The sequence below is a fragment of the Typopeltis vanoorti genome, chromosome 21 (genome assembly GCF_054136105.1).
Source record: "Typopeltis vanoorti isolate ZY-2024b chromosome 21, IOZ_Tvanoo_1.0, whole genome shotgun sequence".
NCBI lineage: Eukaryota > Metazoa > Arthropoda > Arachnida > Uropygi > Thelyphonidae > Typopeltis > Typopeltis vanoorti.
In genome coordinates this window covers 8,284,833-8,305,147 of record NC_143569.1, presented here as the reverse complement: position 1 = coordinate 8,305,147, position 20,315 = coordinate 8,284,833, and the positions used below count along the sequence as shown (strand labels likewise).

The 20,315-nt window shown below is 34.0% G+C and overlaps 1 protein-coding gene and 1 long non-coding RNA gene across 8 annotated transcripts in view; one reads left to right on the top strand and one right to left on the bottom strand.

Moving 5' to 3' along the window:
* LOC150094609 (uncharacterized) overlaps positions 1-20,315 on the bottom strand; it is a 944,400-nt gene that overhangs the window by 585,447 nt on the left and 338,638 nt on the right. The window lies entirely within an intron of this gene.
* Positions 1-20,315, top strand: part of LOC150094610 (cell adhesion molecule Dscam1-like) — a 223,380-nt gene that overhangs the window by 140,500 nt on the left and 62,565 nt on the right. For all 3 annotated transcript variants that reach the window (XR_016550175.1, XR_016550176.1, XM_090411561.1), the window contains exons 9-15: positions 4,552-4,713; positions 5,062-5,349; positions 8,271-8,390; positions 9,693-9,866; positions 10,048-10,195; positions 11,953-12,101; positions 19,859-19,990. Coding sequence is in view for 1 of the 3 variants with exons in the window: in XM_090411561.1 (XP_090267687.1) it covers positions 4,552-4,713; positions 5,062-5,349; positions 8,271-8,390; positions 9,693-9,866; positions 10,048-10,195; positions 11,953-12,101; positions 19,859-19,990 (1,173 nt within the window). In the remaining 2 variants the exon portion in view is untranslated. The remainder of the gene's footprint in view (positions 1-4,551; positions 4,714-5,061; positions 5,350-8,270; positions 8,391-9,692; positions 9,867-10,047; positions 10,196-11,952; positions 12,102-19,858; positions 19,991-20,315) is intronic.

Genomic DNA, 20,315 nt, shown 5'->3' with positions numbered 1-20,315 from the left:
TAATGTAAAATAAAAAATAAAAAAATGAAAGGTTTGGTAACCTACAGCAAATATACATTAAAAATATAACTAGACATTGTATTATATGATGATTGAATGGAGTTCAAAATATGCTAATTATTACTAGTAAAAAATTCAACTGAATTATTTGTAGATCTTTTGTAATTTACGCTAAAACTCAGTCATGCGGAGAATATTCCTTAAAATGTTTTGCAACTTTAATATGCCTTCGCTATTTATCCTTTACGAAAAAGTATTTCAAGTTTCACAAAAATATTTTCTGAAATGTTAAAACACCTTAATCTGTTCAATATCACTTACGTATGAATTTCTCTAAACAATAATGCAGATTTAAGGATATTTAATAGACCTTGGAGGGTAATGGATGGCAATGCTGTAGCCAATGAAGTTCTAACTGAGGCTCGGCTATTGCTGTTACCCTCCTGCCATGATCAGAGCTTTAATAGTTCAATAACACCTTAACCCTACACTGTCCTCTACAGACATAACGGGGAAGATGAAAAGCATTCTTCCTTCGCCCCTTTCAGCCAGTCCTTATAAGGACTAAGGCAGACACGTAACGTTACTCCACCGGGACACAGATGTCCTCTACAGCCATAGTTTTCTGCTATAGCAACAAAGTTATTTTCAAAAGCATCTGCACACCCCAATGAACTGATTCAACTAGCTGCAAATTACGATGCAACGGATTTCTTCAAACACAAAAGACCATCTTAAACTACAATTCTGATGTTTAATATTCAAGTCCGCTCAGGGCGAGTAATTGGCTCAAATTTTTCACTCACTGTTTCCCTATCAGATAGCGGAGAGTATGAAAAGCATTTTGCTTCACCATTGAAGTCAGAAATGTTAATCGTTAATCAGAAACGTTATTCTTTAGCATGTTTTGTCTCATGCTTAACGCTTTATTCTGTAACTCCGAGGGGATTGTGTGAAATTATTTAGGAAATCTTCATCTGGAATCCTTTTTACCGACACCATAATCATCATTTACACTTTCACAGCATTCCTATTTCTACTAGATGTGTATAAATAATAGGATTTAAAATGACTGAGAATGACTTGGTGAGAAAATAAATAGCGATAACATATTTACGATTCATACCTAAATAACACCACTCTCGATGTAATGTTGAAACACTTAAGAAATGCAGCCAAAGATTCGAAATGATACTGCTGATGTGCGACAGCATTCCCTCGAATACAACTGCCGGCAGTTATGCCGTATACATTCACAATACTGGAAAAAGTTTGTCCTACCTCTTTCCAAAACTAGAACAATGTCCAATGACAGCACTTCCTTTCAAATGGACTAGAGGCTGTGGTGATGATTGGCTCCTTCAAAAATGAAACTCACTTCTATTGCGAGAAAAGCCGTGAAACATGGCTTAATTCAACGAAATAACTCCCACAACAAAAAAAGTGGTCATTACTTTTCAGCATGCTCGTAAAATTCTTTATGCATTTTATATATATATTTAAGAAACACTTAAGTTTCCAATGTGAGTACTCTAGAATAAATATTCTTCTCATTTCATCTTTAAAATTCCATACCTCGTATACAAAACAGTTTTTAGCAAAATTATCGCCATCACAGCATAAACTTTCAAATTATACAAAAAGGTTTTTTTTTTTTTTCAGGAAATTCAAAACGCAAAAACATCGTCATACGATAAACGATATTTGCCCCCCTGTTGTATCCTTTACCGACTGAAAAAAGGAGGAGGGGGGGACAAAGATGTCAAAACTGGAACCTCGGACTAGAATCAATCTCGGGTCAAAAACTATGAAAAGAACCAAAAAGGAATGTGACAGTACGTTCACATCCTTATTCGAGCGAAAGGCCACATAAAATTGACAGAAATCATCTCGGGATAATAAAATGTAAACGAAACTTTCTTTCACCAACGCAAGCAAAATGACGGGTGCAACAGTTTTCAAGAAAGAAAGAAGAAAAAAAAAAAAAAAAGAGCAGGAATGACTATTCAATGTTAAGTCAAGACGTATCTCAAAGTTTTACCCGAAATGCTATGCAGTACCAAAATACGGTAGTCGTCATCCCAACTGTGTAAACTTTTATACATAGTTTTCAACATTTATATGGACCTTAATACAGTTTTTATGGGCTATTTAAAAAAATATATATATATTTGCATTGGTAGTATTTATAATTGTCTATTTCTGTACAGTGTTAACCAAAAAAGGAAGAAAGATTATTGACACGTGATGTATAAATAATTCATAATTCTGAGTAGAGTATACATCCTTGTTCACAATTTGTTTCAAATTATGAACAGTTTCAAACAATTTTTATGAGCTCATTCTTGAAGTTCAGAGCCACAAATGCTTCATCTGGTTTGTTGATTACCTTCAAGTACTCTTTTTTCTTTGCACTGATTAACCTCATTTCCATTGAACAATCAAAACAGGGCTGCAATTCGCTTCTCTAATTCACGCAATTATATTGTGTTGTAACATTCTGTAGCATGTTTTTTTTTAGGGAATTCTTGCTTAGTTTTAGGATGCCATTAAACACTGTCATTGGTCAAACAATTTTCTTCTGGACGAACAGGATCTAAACTTAATTCGAAAACGGTTGTAGAAGTGCGCGCGCGCACGCGCACACACACACACACACACACACACACACACACACACACACACACACACACACACACACACACACACACACACACACACAAACAAAGAAATGTTTCAAGCAAATATACTGTTGAAGATTATATAAATATCGCATTCTGGTTAGTTTTGTAGTACTGCATATGACTTAAACTGGTTGCAGTAACATGTAACCAAAACAAAATACTAACATTACACATTTCTTTCCTTTACAAGTATGTATAGGAAGGAAAAGTGTAATGATAGTAATTTGCTTTGTTTACATGTTACTGCAACCAGTTTAAGTCATATGGCAGTGGTCCTTTACTTCAGAGAGCTTCTAAACACTGTACAGACACATTTCAACCCACTTTCTCGAGACCTGCTCTCCGACAAGTTCACAAGAAAGTAATGAAATACATCAAGACAGTGTGACTATCTCTGTAATCATCCTTGATTCTTCCCAGTGATTATGCGTTTTTACAGTTCCCCTTATATGGGAATAACCTCTCTATTCAACAACCTCGGAACTGCAGTAGCATTTTTAATTATTTGGAATTTTGTAATATTTTTGAAGAATTTTGTTTGTGAAACAAATTGATATTTTAAACATTTATACGCCTTGGCAAGCAAAATATACTTCTACTTGAAAAACAAATTAATATAAATGGAAATGGTCTTGTTCAAGCTGAAAAAAAAAAAAAAGATTCCAGAAAGGGGCTAGTATCGCTAAATTGGATTATCAACAAATTCCACAAAAATAATCAATAAATAAAACTTGAGCAATAAAAAAATTATTCAGTAAGTTGCAAAGAAGGATCTTGTTTTAGATGGAAAATAGTTTTCCATCAGCCCGACATATTTTTGAAATGAATACGAAAATCTAACGAGTCATGTTGAACTGCAAAATATTCCTTCAGAAAAGTGAAAAAGACTTTGTCTGTATATACTTCACAAATAAATAAATCGATTTGTTTTTATCTTATAAGCATCTTTGCGGGATGGGCCAATTACGAAATGAATGAACTTTCAAAGGATTTGATAAGCAACGGACGAACACATGAAAAACATTTCACCGATTTCAGTTAATTGCGAGCACACGTTTTATATATAATTTGCAAAGTGTTAAATATCAAAATATAAAAACACTTTCAGTTTTTGTAGTCAAGATGTCCTCATTTTGAAATTAAGGCAGCTTTTATAGACTGCATTTCCCAGACAAACGAATTAAATGTGTTATTAGAGATTAATGAGAGTCAAACCGATTCAAAAAATGCATTTGTGGTGCATCTCCTTTGCATCCAATTGGGAATGAGATCTAAAACTAAAACTTGGCCAGTGAGAAAAAACTGAATTTAAATTGAGTTCGATACATTCGTTAAGAAACAGGATTTCCTCTCCATGAAATTTAAAAATCCTGAAAATTTAGAACGCACTTTCATTTTATTTTATAGAAAATTCTTCTTCTACAAGCGCCTTGCAGTATAAAATACGAAGAAATACTTCAGCAATAAACAGTTTCTCTGACATCATTCCCTTCTTTAAACCATTTCAACTCTTTAATAACTGTCCCCTATCTTACATAAAATCCATGATAATATGTGTATACATTAACGCTTATTCCATAATGTATTATCCTTTACATAAGTAAAGGATTATCTCTGAAAATTTAAACGAAACCAATTCATAAAAATGTATAATTACGTTTCTAATGGATTTAACAATCAAAATTTGTTGTTAGGAAAGTTTGAAAAATTGAGATTCTGATGTCTTTTAATGCGTCCTAATTAAAATAATGTATTTTTGAATTTTGCCGAAAGCCAGTTTTTATTCTTATTATTAATTCTATTAAAATTGCGAAATTAGAAAAACAAATTTTGTTCGCTGGATGATATTTCAATTTCTCGCACATAGATGGCGCCACATTACCGGTAAACCATCGCCAACGTATGGAGCTTGGAGGCGAATTGGTTGTTGAAGAAATACAGAGAGTAACAGATGAAGGAGAGTATTCATGCCTTGCAACCAACAAGGAAAAACAGACAGCTAAAGGAACTTTGAGTATACGTGTTTTAGGTAGGATCATTAAGATAGTCATTTAATGACTGTGTTGTAATTATAATAGAGAAGTTAAAGTGGAGTTCTCCTAACTTATGACTGCATTTTTAAATAATTTTAAAATTTAATCTAAAATGTAAACTAGTACGAAATGTATCAATTATTACAGTTAGACTGTTCTAAGTTAGTAAACCTTTAATATTATGACATAATAATGATATAAATAATTTCAATATTAACTTAATATCTCATTCTGCGCAGAAGCTACCTACAGTAACAATGAAATTAATTATTACATATTCTGGCATTTGTCCTTCACTGTCAACAATGAAATGCAACATTAAATATTCCGGCATCTCTTTTCAGTGGCGCCGTTAATCGATTCCCAGCCTCTTCCCCCAAAGGTGTACGCAAACGAAAAAATGAAAGTGAAATTGATGTGCAGCGTCATTCAAGGGGATACTCCAATTCGAGTGATATGGACCAAAAACGGGTACGCAGTCCCTCTGGAAACCGACGTTTCTTTACAGAACTTGGAAGATTCTGCAATACTCGTGTTTCGGAAGTTAACCTTTAAAGACAGCGGTAATTATACGTGTATAGCATCGAATGCTGCTGCCTCGGTCAACCGAACAACCATGCTCATCGTTAACGGTAAGCTTTCGAGTTTTCTCTCTTACTTTGTATGTGCGTCGTTTGTTTACTTGACTAAGAGCGATGCAAGTTGTGTTTCGCTGTTTCCATGGTAACATTCGGATCTAGGGTTTTACCTACAATGGGGTTGGTTCGAGCGCAGAGGTACTATCCACTCGAACAAACACGCTGGCCACATGAAAAACTATCTTACATTTATAGTTTCCGCTTTAAACAATAAGCTACAGGTTGAACACTGTCTATGGACATGGATATTTGTCGAAGTCTTTATGGGGTAGATGAATGCCATCACCTAGTGGAAGACCAATCTCCTGATTATTGTTGTCTTAAATTGGCTTGGCCAATTTAAGTTTTTGGGTTTTTAAGTTTACCGTGTTTGGCCTTTATGGCAGGGTTTTCGGATTATATACTCCTTGCTTATCCTCATCCCCGCTGGTGATTGGATTCGCATTGAAATAAAAGATGCACAAGAATAGCGACAAATCATATTTTATGTACTGAAATTTTGAGTTTTTCAAAAATCTCAAGATGTATTTCTTTGACTTAAACTGCAATAGATAAAAAATCTTGATTTTTTATTTTTATTATTTTTTTTTATTATATTTTTTTAATAGCCAAATTCAACTAGATATGGTAAGTGAATGCCATAATGTTTGTCGATAATTTATGGGCTCAAGTCCTACCATGGAATTTATGTTTAACTCATTTTAGCCGTATGAAATCATATATAAATACGCGCCTGTCATTCGCAATCACTTTCATGAAAGGTGAAATTATTTAAATACCTTTGCAACAAATAGTCTCGATGTTTCATGAGCTTCCTTAGTCGCTTCTAACGATTCCTTTTGGATAAATAAATAACAAACTACTGAGTTCGAATTCTTGTCTCATAGGAAGTAACGAGATCCCTCCTCCGCGAATTTTTTTTTTAATCCTGAAATCAGTACAGTATAAGACCTTATCAAATTAAACTTATGATTATAATTATACTTAAGCGCCGCTAACGAATAGCCGATGTTTCAGTACTTAAAAAGACACGATCTCAAGGATGTCGAATTCATTTGTGATTTTAATTAAAACGTAATAAAGGCGTCCAAAATCACAACCGTTTAAAACTACGGGAAGTCATAAATACTGCAGTTACGGGTACGATAGCTCTCCTCATCCCGATGCACTCTTTTTATTTCTGTGTTGAGGGCGACACGCGCAGGTAGAAAGGCAACAAATCGCGCTTCGTCAAACCATTTTCCCGAAAACTGTTTCAAATTTCGTTCCTATTTCAAGCGTCTCTCTTGAAATGAACAGATTTACCTTCGGAATACAAGCTTCTACCCCCCCCCCCCCCAGACCAGCTACGATGTTTTAGGTTATGAGAGGGTGAATCCTGAATCGAAAGATCAAATCCAGAAGTCGTCTAATTTTTTAAATGCACTTCAATCACTGCAAACTTCCACTTCGACAGCATATCGACAGTAAGTTAATTATTAAACCTACTTCTAAGAATATATGCATTTAATAATTGAGTAAACACGACTTTATTATGACTGTCAAGCGCTCCTCTCGTTATTGCACACTTAAATGTATTTATTTCTGGATTTCTGAATTAAGTTTTTCGCTATTGAACTTAAGTTACTTATGAAGGCGAAATGAAATTGCTTTCAAGACACTAACAGGAAGGAAGTTCAGTTCTCTTATTCATGAAATTATTACCTTTTTTTTTTCTTTTTTTTTTTTGGTTATTTAAGCCCTCGGACATCACAAACTGTCTCACGGAAGTACTCTACGAGGCAAAAATTTATTATTTCGCTATTAAATCATTCGACACTCAAGTACGCAAAGCGCTGTTTCTTTCTTACTTTGATTATGCGCTATTAAAGCGATGGCAGAAAAAAATACTCCGCGATTGCCATGGCATGATGTGATTCAAAAATGTTTTCAAATTAAAGAAAAAAAATAAGTGACGCTTGAATGTAGGTCGACCTGTTTTACCGGATATTTATTTTAGCATCTTCGGGACGATTCTACAAGAAAAAAGCTGCGCGCAATTCCTTGAATTGTGCAGATCAGACATTTTGTACGAAACTAAATTTCAATTGCTGGGTGAATGAGTGCGAATTTCATTTGAAAAGCTCCCTAATGATCTTAGTCACATGATCGGCTTAAAAGCGATGGTCTGTTTTCAAAGTATTTTGGTGATGCAATCAGAGATCGCACCGATACTTTTGTTTATGTTGTGCCTGTGTTAGATTTCGCTGAACGTAATATTTTGATCACACCAGCTTTACACAGAGAGTTATGATGAGAAACAAAAATTCGAGCATGCATTAGTTTTTCTGTACGTAACAGAAAACAACTGATTTTCCGATCCCAGATGTTAGGGAAGGAGAGCGTATGACCATATCTATCTACGCAATAACTCATTTTATATATCCCTGAAATGAACTGGAAACACTTTTTTATTCCACTTAGGCCAGAAGATTATTGTGAAAAGATCTTCACTCGGAACAACCAAAGAAATGCACGATGCTTCGAAGGGTTGCAATTTAATAAATTCATGCTATGAAACAACTTACTAAAAGCCAAAGTGGAACAATGAACCCATCAGGCTCATCACGTAATTTAATAGCATATCTACGTGCCATGTTCTTATATGCACATTTTTCTCAATACTTTTTTTTTTTCATGTGTGTGTGTACGTACACGCGCGCTCACCAGTACAGACGATTGTAAAGGATCCAGATTTAGTCGTAATTTTCACATTTTACAAAAAAAAAAAAAAAAGAAAAGAAAAAAAAAAAAGAAAAGAAAAAAAAAATCGTCTTTTTTGTATCACGATTAAACATTTCTATTCTGTAAGTGCAGTATGTCCCGGATGCGTGCTGTTAATGCGAATTATAAATTTGGAAATTTCCTGTTTACAGTTCCACCACGGTGGGTCATAGAGCCGTCCAATTCCTTCGTTATACAAGGTCAAAGGGTTGCCATAGACTGCCTTGCTGACGGATTTCCTCATCCAAAAATATACTGGAAGAAATCCAAAGGTAAGAAATATTCTGTAGCAAAAAGAAATACATTTCATTTTACTTTCTTTCTCTATCAACTATCAATCTACACGCAATTTAAGGACAAAAAAAAATATTAGTTGTGATGGTGGTCAGTAGATGTCGTTGTGCGTAGATGATGGTGGTAATAACAGTTCTGTGTAGTTGGAGGATTAAATGGTGGAGTCGGAGAGTTGCTCAGTGCTCTCTCTCGGTGAGTCCTTGGAGGTGTCACGTAATAATATGAAAAAAAAAAAAAAAAAGAGTACTTTTCAAAGATTTTCATCAAAATATTTTTTAAATAATTTTCTTTTCCGGTTACATCATTGCTCTTCTTATTTGCGATTATTAATACGTATTACGCATATAATTCTGAAGTTCTCGCTTCTCTCTTTCTATAAAATTGGGGGGGGGGGAATTATTTATTAGCTTTAAGTATTAAATTCTGAATTGTGGTAAACCATTCAGGAATTTCAGAGTAGAATTTAAACCACAAATTCACGTTTTCCATTGGCAACAAAATTAACACTCTAGTTGTGCATTGTTGATCACAGCATCCTAATGCAGTTCCATTCACACCTCGATTACAGGTAGCATCTAAATTGTTAGCAACAGCTCCCTTGCATCGAATGTAGAAATAAATATTATCTTCAATGAATATTGCATTAGGAAGAGATCAGAAGAAGAGTTCACATCGAGTTTTAGGTTTCTTTTGATGACGTCAATGATCCAGTTTTCAACACTAAGCCACCTCGTTGTATTTAGTTTGCATCTTTCATGATGGAGGCGGTCAATTTTAAATGATAAATGGCTTTGGGCGAATAAAGTAACGGCTCGAGTAAGTACATTTCTAAATATTATCGAGTGGAAATAGCATTAACGAAGAATGATCCTTGGATTTCGGTAGACTGTACAAGTATGCAATAACGCCACCGGTTTTAAGTATTTACAAAGCAGAAGTATATGGCTAACTGTACACTGTGCGTGCTTTTATGAATTCAATTCCAATATCGTATTCCTGTTTTTAACTTCACTAAAACGCTCACGTTCCTCACTTCTTTCATTTCGTTTGCTAGAAATTAATTTAAGAACGTTCTTGCGAGTTTATGATTCAGTTATCCCACTCCGTGGAATGGCTGAAGATGCATAATAAAAATGGAAAATAAAATAAAAAGTTTCTTTTACGCATGAGAAAGCAGTGATTCAAAAGACAGCAAAACATTAGAATTCAGCATTAGTTGAACAAAACTGGAAATATTCACTTCAAATTAACTCTCCTAATTTCACTCTTTTTAATTGCAGGTAAACATCCGGCCAATTACCTGGACATTCTGACAAGTTACCGTAGGCAGGTGTTTGACAACGGAACCCTGGTGATACACGAAGCAGAAGAATCCGATGGCGGACATTATCTCTGCCAAGCTACCAATGGAATCGGAACCAGCCTGAGCAAAGTGTTGCTGCTGACTATTCACAGTAAGCAATGGCCGCGAGACATTTTAGTTACACTTTCGGCGTGTCAAAATATGTGCATCATTTCTGTTCAAAATCGTGTTATTCCCTGCGATATATTTTTAGTTATTTCCCAAATATTTATGTTAAAATGATATCATTCTTACAGATTGTGAAAATTTCTCCGTAATTTTTCCTATTTCAGCACCTCCCCGGTTTGAAAGCAAGTTCTCCAGTCACACCGTCGCGAAAGGTCAGGATGCTCAACTGAAATGCGAAGCCGCTGGAGAACCACCAATGATGGTGAAGTGGGAAAAGGACAAACAGATATTAGATCCGACTTCGGATCGAAGGTAAATCCTTTAAATTTCTTAAAGACATTTTTAAATTGCACCATTAACGGTTCGCATTACGAAACAATGGCCAACATTTCCACATTTGGAATGCGATAGTTCATGCCGTTAGCACAATACGTTCTAACAAGTATTTGCCGGTAAAGTGAGTTTGTTTTAATGTCCGCTGTAAATATGCACGCAGATAAAATCGGCCGAATAAATGAATAAAACATTGCGTTCGCAAGCGAAACTTAACGAGATACTCGAAGTCCTTTTATTCCTTAATTAGTTCTTTGAAAGTTAATGGTCTACGACATCACAGATATTTGCTTGTCAAACCATTAGAAAACAATTAGACCATCCAGGCATTGGGCAAGTGATAATGAACAGAGTTCCGCATCATCAATTTCCTAGTTGAAAGTTTTTATTGGCGAACGAACGAACTGGGACACGAAGTCATACAAAGAAATCATTTAATCTTTATCGATTCGTCAATAGCTAACCTTAATTCGTTTTCCGGCTTAAGCAGGCAACAAAGCGATGTTTGTTATGTGTTACTGACTTGTGAAGGGAAGAAATCATCGAATTCTTTTAAAAAAAATATTTATCCTCCTGTAAATACTGGTCTGTATTTATCAAAAGGCAAATTCTCCTTTATGGATAAGGTTAGAGAAAATGTTTAATAGCGTCCATTTTAATGGTCAGGGTGTTGGATATGAAAGTGGCGACACAGTTCTATTTTCTTGTTTATCTAATACGCATTAAATACCATGTTATAATATACTTAATGATTGAGAATTTAAGAGAAGATAAAACAAACATTCGCACTTTAATCCTGCTATCTCCGAACCACATTTGTAAGTTTGACTAACTAAATGGAAAATTCTTAACAATAATTTTCCCATCAAAAGTACGCCTTGTACTAATCAAAGGGTTACGAACCACTGCTTACTTGATATCCCTACCTTTTCCCCCGCATTAAACATTATAATCAATTATTGCGATATGAACGTTTCTAAATGCGTTTAAGTTTTACGACTACATATTAAGGTATGCTGCTTTCATTTTTTAGCTGGTCAAGAAAACCGTGCTGTAGACTGAACGTGGCACTTTTTCCCAGCCATTTCTGATCTCCAATAAGCTGAGCGGTGGAGATCCCACCAGCCAATGAAATGCACTTCCCACCTAAAGTTAACCACAAACAACCTAGAGTGGGGTTTGAACTTGTAACATGTTGGTTGGAGAGCGGATACACTCAACACTCGGTTAATCGAGTCGCCAGAAGTGCATACATTAATATATTAATATATTTCGAATTAACGGTAAAATTGAAAAAGAATCACGTTTGATATTTATCCCACTTAAGAATATAATGATAATGGGATTTGTCGTAATGCTTTATCGTAATTAAAAACCTCATCGATTTTGAGTGCAAATGGTTAAAATGTGTAAAAATAATTATTTGCATGATTTATAGTATCTAAATAATGAGAAACTTATTGACTCATACACTTGTAACGAAAACAGCAGTTGAAATGTTTTCATAAATATTCTGCGAAAAAAAAAAAAAGAAGGAATTTTTAAAATAAATGTCAGAATTAAATGTAAATGCATATTACACATATCTTTAACCCCATAATTTGTAGTGCACTATACACCACTAACATCTACACCCCTATTGACCAAGAACAGCTTCCCAATCCACACCAACAAGAGAGGGACCAAGTTTATGGGGGAAAAAAGTGGGATGACTAATTTGTTTCATCCATTTACAGGTACAGTGTGAAAGAAGAAGTAAGCTCCAGTGGAGTGACCTCTGTGTTGACCATAGCTGTTTCGGGAAGATCTGACTCGGCGTTGTACACTTGCCTAATGTCAAACCAGTTTGGATCAGACGAAACTAATATTCAACTTGTAATACAAGGTAATAACATTTACATGTTCTAGATAACTGAATATCGTTGGCTTTAACATTGGACTGTCAATGTTTAATGCTCCTCTTAATCCATACTAAACCAAACAGAATGCTTCTTGTGTTACAATACTCGTAAGAAACAGTTCACTAAATATTTATTAAGGTTCCACTCACATTTCAGTACAGAAATAATTTCTCTACGTTCACAGTTTTACCAGGTGACTCCAGAATCCAACCTGTTCACCTGGTAAAACTTCAAAAGTAGAGATTTAAAATGATTCTCATGGAAAGGGTTAGATGGTGGTTATGTAATTTTTACTAAATAATTTAAGGAAATTACAACATCAACTAGGATATACATTAAAATAAATTTTAATATACTTCAATATTTTGGCAACGTCACATTGCCATTTTCAAGAAACTTAAGAACAAGACACGTGCATGCAGGCACAACAAACAGTAAGTGAGGAAGAAGCAGGAAGTTATTATTTCTCCTAAAGTCCTGATGGTGCCCATTAGCGGGGAATGTTGGTATTCTTGGGCGATTGGGCTGAAGGTCTTCGAATGTAGGTTTCCCAAATTGGAGGCAGTCTCATGCAGCCAAATTTGTTGAGGTTTCGATTGTTTCTTAGAGCTGAAGCTGATTCCATAAAAAGCCTTTCATATTTGTATTTACTACGGTGTATTATTGTGGCTTTCTTCCACCGTATTCTATGGCAGGTATCCAGCACATAGTCAGCAAGACTAGAGTGGCTGAGCTGGTGAAACCGGATGTAGTCCTTGTGATCTGAAATTCTGATATTTGCTGTCCTGCCTGTTTGGTCAAAGTAGGACTTACAGCTGCAAGGAACTTGGTATACACCAGGTAGGTCTGGGGGGGGGGGGGGGGGGAGGTTGGTCTTTAATAGAGCGGATAAGGGATGCCAATTTTTTATATGGTCTGTAACAAGAAGTTAACTCATGTTTTTTAAGGATTTTTGTAATTTTTTCTGAGGTGCCTCGGATATAGGGTATGGTGATGGATTTAGAGTAATCCTTGTTGGGAGGGGGTGGGGTGGGGGTTGTGGCTTACTGGTTTCAATAATTTTTGGATTTTTTTTTTTTTTTTTTTTTTTTGGGGGGGGGTAGCCATTGGCTGAGAAAGTATTGAGAATGTAGTTTAGTTCTGTGGTTAAGGCATTGTCATTTGAACAGCTAAGTTTAGCCCTGTTGTGTAGTGTCTTAATGACTCCATATTGTTGCGAGGAGGGGTGGTGGAATTGTTGGTGAATGTATCTGCCTCTATGGGTGGGTTTTCTATAGACTGAGAAAACCAAGGTTCCATCAGGCTGGCGGGTGACTAGTGTCTAAGAAAGGAAGGCAGTTGTTGTTTTTTTCTTCTTCCAGGGTGAATTTGATTCTGGGATGTTGGTTGTTTAAGTGTGTTAGGAAGGAGAGGAGTGGATCGGAGCCATGTGGCCAAATAGCGAACACATCATCAACATAGCGAAGACAAATGGTTGGTATTTGTGGAGAAGAGTTTAAGACTTTCTCTTCAAAAGTCTTCAGCCCTAAGAAACAATCCAAACCTCAACAAATTTGGCTGCATAAGACTGTTTTTTTGGGAAACTTACATCAGAAGACCTTTGGCCCAATCGCCATTGCCATTGCCTGATAGGAGCAAGATCAGGACTTTAGGAGAAATAAGAGCTTCCTGCTTCTTCCTCACTTACTGATTGTTGTGCTTGCATGCACGTGTCTTGTTCTTAAGTTTCTTGAAACTGGCAACTTGACATTGACAAAATATTGAAGTAGATTAAAATTTATTTTAATGTATATCCTAGTTGATGTTGTAATTTCCTTAAATTATTTAGTAAAAAAAGATTTAAATGATATTTAGCAACTGAATCACCCTCAGAGCAGCATCATGATTATCTGAATTTAGTTTTCCATGAAACAAAATATGAAGTATCTATCTAATGATGATGGTGAATATAATAATGATGAAACGTGTATCTAAAGTGATGAAAATAATAATGATGTATAATTTATCTAATGTGGAAATAAACAATTGTGAAGTTTATATAATGAAGGAAGAAACAATGATAAAATCTGTCTAATGATAATGAAAGTAACACGTATGAAGAATGTGCCTAATGATGAAATTTACAATGATGAAATATGTCTAATAATAAACTAAAAAAACAATGATGAAGTGTGTATAATGATAACAAAAGGAGCAATGAAGTGTACATAATGGCAATAGATGCATACATCAACACTAATGATGATGTATGCATCTATATATATGTGATAAAAATGCCAGCAAAGGTTGTTCAGTTGGTAGAGTCTCTGCTACTAATGGGTCACGCAAGAAGTTAAGCAAGTCTAAGCATGGTTAGTAGTTGGAAGGGGTTCTATTGTTTGATGCTGTTGGCACTCTGCTAAGGACTGGCCATTCTCACAGAGTTAACTTCAGCCTGTAAACTGACTTATGTCAGACCTCTGTGCTCTCAGGCCCAGAGCCCAAGGGCAGAGAGTGTGCCAACATGGGATATGACAACCATATGATAAAATATTAATGAAGGATATATGTAATGGTGAAGAAAATAATGACTTTTGTGGCTAATGATAACGAAGTCAACAATGAAGTATGTCTAATGATCAGGAGATCAGTAAAAGAGCAATGATGATGAATGTAATAATGATGAAGTATGTGCCTAATGATGACTGGATAAACAATGACCATATCTGATGATCATGAGTAATGCCTAGTGATGAAAATAACAACATAGACTGTCTCTAGTGATGACAAATGAATGACATATAATGGTGAATATATCAATGATGAAGCATGTCTGATGAGGATGAAAATAATGAAGAATGTGTTTAATGATAATGAAAATAAAATTCACAAAGCATGTCTAATGATTAAAATTAGTATTTAATCTAATGAACAAAATTACAATGAGGAAATATATGTCTAATGATGATGGAAGTTAGAGTGATATGTGTCTAATAATGATGAAAGAAACAATGATGTGGAAGGGTATGATGATGATGATAAAAGGAACAATGACGAAGAATGGCCTATGAATAACAACTGAAACAATGATGCAGTATGTCTAATAATGACAAAACAATGTAGAAAAAGGTCTACTGATGATTACAGAAACAATGATGAAGTATGTGTAATGATGATGAAACCATCATGATGAGTCGAATGATGATAATTAAAGTAAAAAGTCATAAAGTATATGTCTAATGATGACTAAAAATCATGAATCTAATGATGAAGTAAAAATCATGAAGCATGTGTCATAAAGAAAAAGCAATAATGTTGAAGTATGTATCTAAAAATGGAACAAAACAGTTGTGTCTAATGATGAAAAACAATGATAAAATATCTAATGAAGAAACAATGGTGTGTAATGGTGGCAAAAGAAACAATTATGAAGTATATCTAAAAATGATAAACATAACAATGAAGTATGTGTAAGTATATTGAAAGAAACAATGATGAAATATATTTAATGATATTGAAAAGATCAATGATTAAATGTGTCCCATGATTAAAAAATGAACATATGTCAATTGATTATGAAAGAAACAATTATGTGGTATGTGCTTAATGATGATGAAATTAATGAAATGTGTCTTATGGTGTTGAAGTAACAATGATCAAGTGTATTTTCATTGAAATGTATTTAATAATAAGCAAAAAATAATTATACAAGTCTAATAATCATAAAAGCAACAGCGATGAATATCTAATGTTGGTAAAAGAAACAATAATACTATCTGTCTAATGATGAAGAAATAAACACTAATGTTTCCAAAGATTACAAAAGAAATATTGTTGAATTATGTGTCTAATGATGAAAGTAATCAATAATTATGTGATTACTTGTCCAATGGTCAAAATAACAATAAAAGAGCATGTGGCTATTTACGATGAAAGAGGGCAATGATGAAAATAACAACAATAATGTAATGATGAGGAAAGAAACAATGATAACATATCTGTAATTGAGGAAGTAAACAATACAGTATGTGTACTTGATGAAAGCTGCAATCATTAATTATGTGTAATTAAGACTAAAGTAACAAGGAATTATGTGTCCAATGATGAATATAACAATGATGTCTAATGATGAAGAAAATAATGAATAATCATGAGCCTAATGATGAAGTCATTATTAGACCCATCCTTAATCATATTACTATTTTATTATGTGACACCTCCAGGGAATCCAGACTCATCAAGGGAGAGTGTGCCAACAGCATGGAATGAATGATCTCCTTCCAACTACTAACCATGCTCAAACTTGCTTATCTTTTTGTGTGAGCCATTAGAAGCAGAGGCTCTACCAGTTGACCAATCTTTGCTGCCTAAAGGGATTGATCTAATGATATCAAAGAAACAACAATGAAGTATGTTTAATGATGAAGAAAGAAACAACAAAGTCTAATGACAAAAGAAATAATAGTGTCCAATGATGAAAAAAAAAAAAAAAATTTTTTTAATGTGAAATGATGATAATGAAAAAACAATGATGAGGAATACATGTAATGATGATGAAAGTAAAAATGTCCAATGATGAGGAAAGGAAAAAAGGATGAAGTATGTCTAATGATGATGAAAGTAATACTGAATTATATTTTTCATGAAAGTAATAATGAAGTATATTTAAAAAAAAATAAAAAAAAAGATGAAAGTTATAATGTTGAAGTATGTTTAAAATGAAGATGAAAGCAATAGTGATGAAGTATGCCTAATATGAGAGTAACAATGATGAAACTCCAGAGTAGCAATCATGAATTATGTCTAAGGATGAAAATTATAATGATGAACTATGCATCCAATGTTGTGGAAAGGAATTTATTAAAACTATGTCTAATGATGAAAATAATGCATAATATGTCTAATTAAGTATGTCTAAAGAAGATGAAATTAACAGTGATGAAGTATGTTTCCAATGATGACCAGAGAAATTATGCTTTTCCCATCCCAGATGCGTATGGAACTCGGGTCATTTCAACTAAAGCTATGGGAGGTGAAGTTAGTTCTAGAGCGAGAAATAAGACAAGACTGTGCTTTGCTCAAATTAAAGTTTGCAAGGTTTTCTTTATCCTAATGAAGAACATCAAGGTGGACAAGTGTTTAAGGAAGAATTTGAATCTTAGAATGTTTGATCACTGTAACAATTGCTAAATAAAGAGGAAGCATGTATTGTATTGCACTGGACGAAACACTGAGTGAAAGTATTGAGACAAAAAATAATCTTGTCCCTGGGCTCATTCTCCTGGAAATCTGAAGAAATCTATTAAATGAGACAAACCAGCAACCTAATTACAAAAGATGGAAAGGCAGATAGTAAAAAGATACTTTAACAAGAAAATGTTATGATAAACCCAATAAAATGCAATGGAAATGTAACCTGCTGTCCAAGTTTCTGTAAACATTACCATGGCTTTTATCCAGGATTGGATAAAAGGGCTCGAATCTATTGTGGATCAAGGTTTTTTTTTTTTTTTGGCTGGGGGGGGGGTCAATATATAAAAAAGGGAGCATTGAGGAAATGCTCCCTTTTTTATATATTGACAAATAAGACTTGAAATATAAGAAATAATGTTTATGGATATAAACTCCAATCTAAATAATTATCTAGTTAGAATTCCAATTGTGAAAAAATAAACATGTAAATTTTCCAATTAGCAGCCTTCTGCAATGACTGAAAGCAAATCAATGATATCCATTGATATGTGCAACCCCCCCTCCCTGCAAAAAAAAAAAAAAAAAACCTTGATCCACAATAGATTGGATGCATAGTTCATCATTATAATTTTCATCCTTAGACATAATTCATGATTGCTACTCTGGAGTTTCATCATTGTTACTCTCATATTAGGCATACTTCATCACTATTGCTTTCATCTTCATTTTAAACATACTTCAACATTATAACTTTCATCTTTTTTTTTATTTTTTTTTAAATATACTTCATTATTACTTTCATGAAAAATATAATTCAGTATTACTTTCATCATCATTAGACATACTTCATCCTTTTTTCCTTTCCTCATCATTGGACATTTTTACTTTCATCATCATTACATGTATTCCTCATCATTGTTTTTTCATTATCATCATTTCACATTAAAAAAAATTTTTTTTTTTTTTCATCATTGGACACTATTATTTCTTTTGTCATTAGACTTTGTTGTTTCTTTCTTCATCATTAAACATACTTCATTGTTGTTTCTTTGATATCATTAGATCAATCCCTTTAGCCAGCAAAGATTGGTCAACTGGTAGAGCCTCTGCTTCTAATGGCTCACACAAAAAGATAAGCAAGTTTGAGCATGGTTAGTAGTTGGAAGGAGATCATTCATTCCATGCTGTTGGCACACTCTCCCTTGATGAGTCTGGATTCCCTGGAGGTGTCACATAATAAAATAGTAATATGATTAAGGATGGGTCTAATAATGACTTCATCATTAGGCTCATGATTATTCATTATTTTCTTCATCATTAGACATCATTGTTATATTCATCATTGGACACATAATTCCTTGTTACTTTAGTCTTAATTACACATAATTAATGATTGCAGCTTTCATCAAGTACACATACTGTATTGTTTACTTCCTCAATTACAGATATGTTATCATTGTTTCTTTCCTCATCATTACATTATTGTTGTTATTTTCATCATTGCCCTCTTTCATCGTAAATAGCCACATGCTCTTTTATTGTTTTTGGAAATCAATTGCTCTTTCGACACTAAATGTTCCAGCAAAAAAAACTTAGTTAAACTGTCGAGATCTATGTTTGAATGGTTTTAACAATTTATTTTGAAAAAATGGGCTAACGCTGCTACAAAGTCAGCGTTTTAAGTCTTAATTGCATACATATCAATTCCCATACACGGTACTAATGTACTATAGATTAACCAACTACTTCATGTAACATATAAAAAAACTGTATGTGTTTGCCAGAAATAAAAACTTTGGATATCAGCAACTCTACTACCAAATTAGTGGATGGCTAATCCACTTTCTGGTGGAATGAGCGTATTTTGCATTACAGATGAAATTTAAAACTAATCCAAATATTTCACCGAATGGAAAATCTCATGCCTGTTCAAAACATTCTCTTTAGAAAATGTTTGACTACTGGTAATGAGTAATAAATTTCCTTTTCACATTATAGATACACCTAGTAAAGAGATGTCATCATTACGATGGTTGAGTTACTCGAGGTCACTCTACTGTCTGATGGCAACATCGAAGGTTTCAAAACTGAAGGATTGTTAACCTGATAATTTGGAAACATTCGTATTTGGGGTCATTCAAGGTAATGTACAGGTTTGGTTATCAACCCTATTAAGTGATTTTGTGAAGATAGACTGCTCGTTTGTGAACAAGTGTTGATCAAATCATTTGGTATAAAATCTGAAATATGATGATAACAGGTCACCTTACTGTTAAGAGATGTAATGATGTGTTTAGCAAAGGTTGGAGGAAATTTAGGAGTAAGTGCTTCATTAGTTTTATTTTATTTAGCCTGATATTATTAACAAGTTTATTTAGCTTATCGGTTGACATGTAATGAACTTGTTTCGACCATAACAGTTTTAAGTTTTACTCTGTAGATCAATTAATTTTTACTAAATAGAATAAAACAATGGAATATATATTAATTATAAGTCAAATTTCAGTAAAACGTATTGTTTCTACATCTGTAGTTATATGAAATCTCCTGTTCATATGATTTTTTGTAGAGCCACCAGCACCGCCTACGGATATTTTAGTTCAAGAAAAGACAGGCCGCTCAGTTACCTTAAGTTGGAGTTCTTCGTATAGTGGAAACAGCCCAATTACAATGTACAGAGTGCAGTACAAAAACAGCACAGGCAAGTGGGTTTGCATGTGGTTATTCGCTTTATCTCATAGTAATAAGTGGAAATGATGATTGCTTATCTAAGTACCATATAACACGCAAGTTCAAATTGGAATTGGAATGCAAAACTAGACACTGAGTGTTGAGTGCAAACTTTAAAAATATCTCTTTATCACAGCTTTATCTTATTTATAGGCAGCTCACAAGTGAAATGGCTACTATCATCATCATCATGGCTGGCGTCTGCATATTTGACTGAATCAGTAGTAACTCAGTTTATTTAGTCTGTGATGCTGGCCCTGGAGTTATCACTGGACACAGATTTTCAATCTGGACAC